A 1,673-nucleotide genomic window follows, 5' to 3' on the forward strand; every position below is an offset into this window, starting at 1 on the left:
AAACCAACCAAAGAGCATATTCTTGGAGAAGATTCAAGTATATCTGCTTAACTTAAAAAGAGTCGTTGAGTTTGGAAATCTTAACCTCATCAAGAGACTATGGCCTCCAAAAGTAGAAGAAAAGCTTTCCATTTGTAGTACAACTCAGATACTCAAGGCATGATTCCAGATCAAGACTTTTCTTTGCTTTCCTATTTATGTCTTAAATTTCCAACACTGAGATATAGGACATTTGATGTTTGTCTTCAAGCGGATGCTTCTGTAAAAAGGGGGTGGTTTGAATAATGGATATGATAAAAACAAACTTCACTGTGACTGAATTTGTGTTCCTGGGCCTCTCATCTCAGCCAAAGATGCAGCTCATTCTTTTTATTATGTTCTTGTTTTTCTATTTGTTAACAGTAGTGGGGAATATTATAATTATCACTGTTATTCAGATAGAACCTCGTCTCCAAACCCCCATGTACTTCTTCCTCACTAATTTATCCTTTCTAGATATCTGCTATATATCCACCAATGTCCCACAAATGCTGTCCAACATGGTGGGGAAAAAGACCATCCCATTCTCTAGCTGTGCTACTCAGATGTACTTCTCCCTCTCCTTTGGAATGATTGAATGTGTTCTCCTTGGGGTCATGGCTTATGACAGATATGTAGCCATTTGTCACCCTCTTCATTATACTGTCATTATGAACCAAAGTATCTGTGTCCAATTGGCAGCCATTTCTTGGTCCAGTAGCTTCCTGAGCTCCATGGTTATCAATGTCCTCACCTTGAGTTTGCCCTACTGTGGGCCCAATGTCCTGAATCACTTTTTCTGTGAGGTCCCTTCTGTCCTGAGGTTGGCTTGCACTGACACCTCATTTACTGAGCTGGTTGTTTTCATCTTCAGTATTATCATCGTCTTCATTCCTTTTCTCCTGATTGTTGTTTCCTATGCCCGAATCCTTCTATCAGTCCTCAGGATACGGTCAGCCTCTGGAAGGCACAAGGCACTGTCCACCTGTGCCTCCCATCTGACAGTGGTGGCCTTGTTCTATGGAACTGCCATCTTCATGTACATGAGACCCCAGTCGAAGTCCTCCAGGGCTGGGGGCAAGATCATTGCAGTGTTCTACACTGTGATCACACCTATGGTCAACCCCTTGATCTATAGCCTAAGGAACCAAGATGTGAAAGGAGCTTTAAGGAGAGCTATTGCAAAACAGAAGACAGGAGGGGTCTTAATGGGACATAAAGTTAACTGTTAATCTAAGATGGCTGACTTCTGGATATGAAGTAAGACAATAAATAAGACCTTGAACCATCAATGTTTGTCCTGCCATTAATAAAGAACACATAAAGCCAGCTGCAAACTCAGCAGGAACACATATTCTCCAAGGGCAAATTGCAGCTTTAATGTGCCAAAATAACTTCTTTCATTGGGTGACTATTTGCTTACTCACTATGAAATTTTAGTTCTCTCAAATCATAGACTATCTGAAATTAATTGCTTGACATTATAACAGTAAGATGAAACATCTTATTACTGCTGGAGGACCTAAAGCATCTTCATATAGAGAAACATCCTGAATTTTTAACTCAGGTGGAGAAATTCAGATAAGGGATTTTGGACATAACATTTCACATCTGTGTTAATTTGGTAGTGAACAAGGAAATAAGACTATGCATCT

The 1,673-nt window shown here is 40.1% G+C and overlaps 1 protein-coding gene across 1 annotated transcript; it reads left to right on the forward strand.

Moving 5' to 3' along the window:
• The first annotated feature begins 284 nt into the window (after positions 1–284).
• On the forward strand, positions 285–1,250 carry LOC125911330 (olfactory receptor 2G3-like). The gene has a single exon (XM_049615212.1). It carries the CDS (start codon positions 285–287, stop codon positions 1,248–1,250), a length of 966 nt encoding a protein of 321 aa, XP_049471169.1.
• The last annotated feature ends 423 nt before the right edge of the window (positions 1,251–1,673 follow it).

Source organism: Panthera uncia, chromosome D1 (assembly GCF_023721935.1).
Source record: "Panthera uncia isolate 11264 chromosome D1, Puncia_PCG_1.0, whole genome shotgun sequence".
Lineage (NCBI taxonomy): Eukaryota > Metazoa > Chordata > Mammalia > Carnivora > Felidae > Panthera > Panthera uncia.

Coding starts and splice junctions, on each gene's coding strand:
- LOC125911330 (XM_049615212.1), top strand. CDS start 285: ATGGATATGATAAAAACAAACTTCACTGTGACTGAATTTGTGTTCCTG.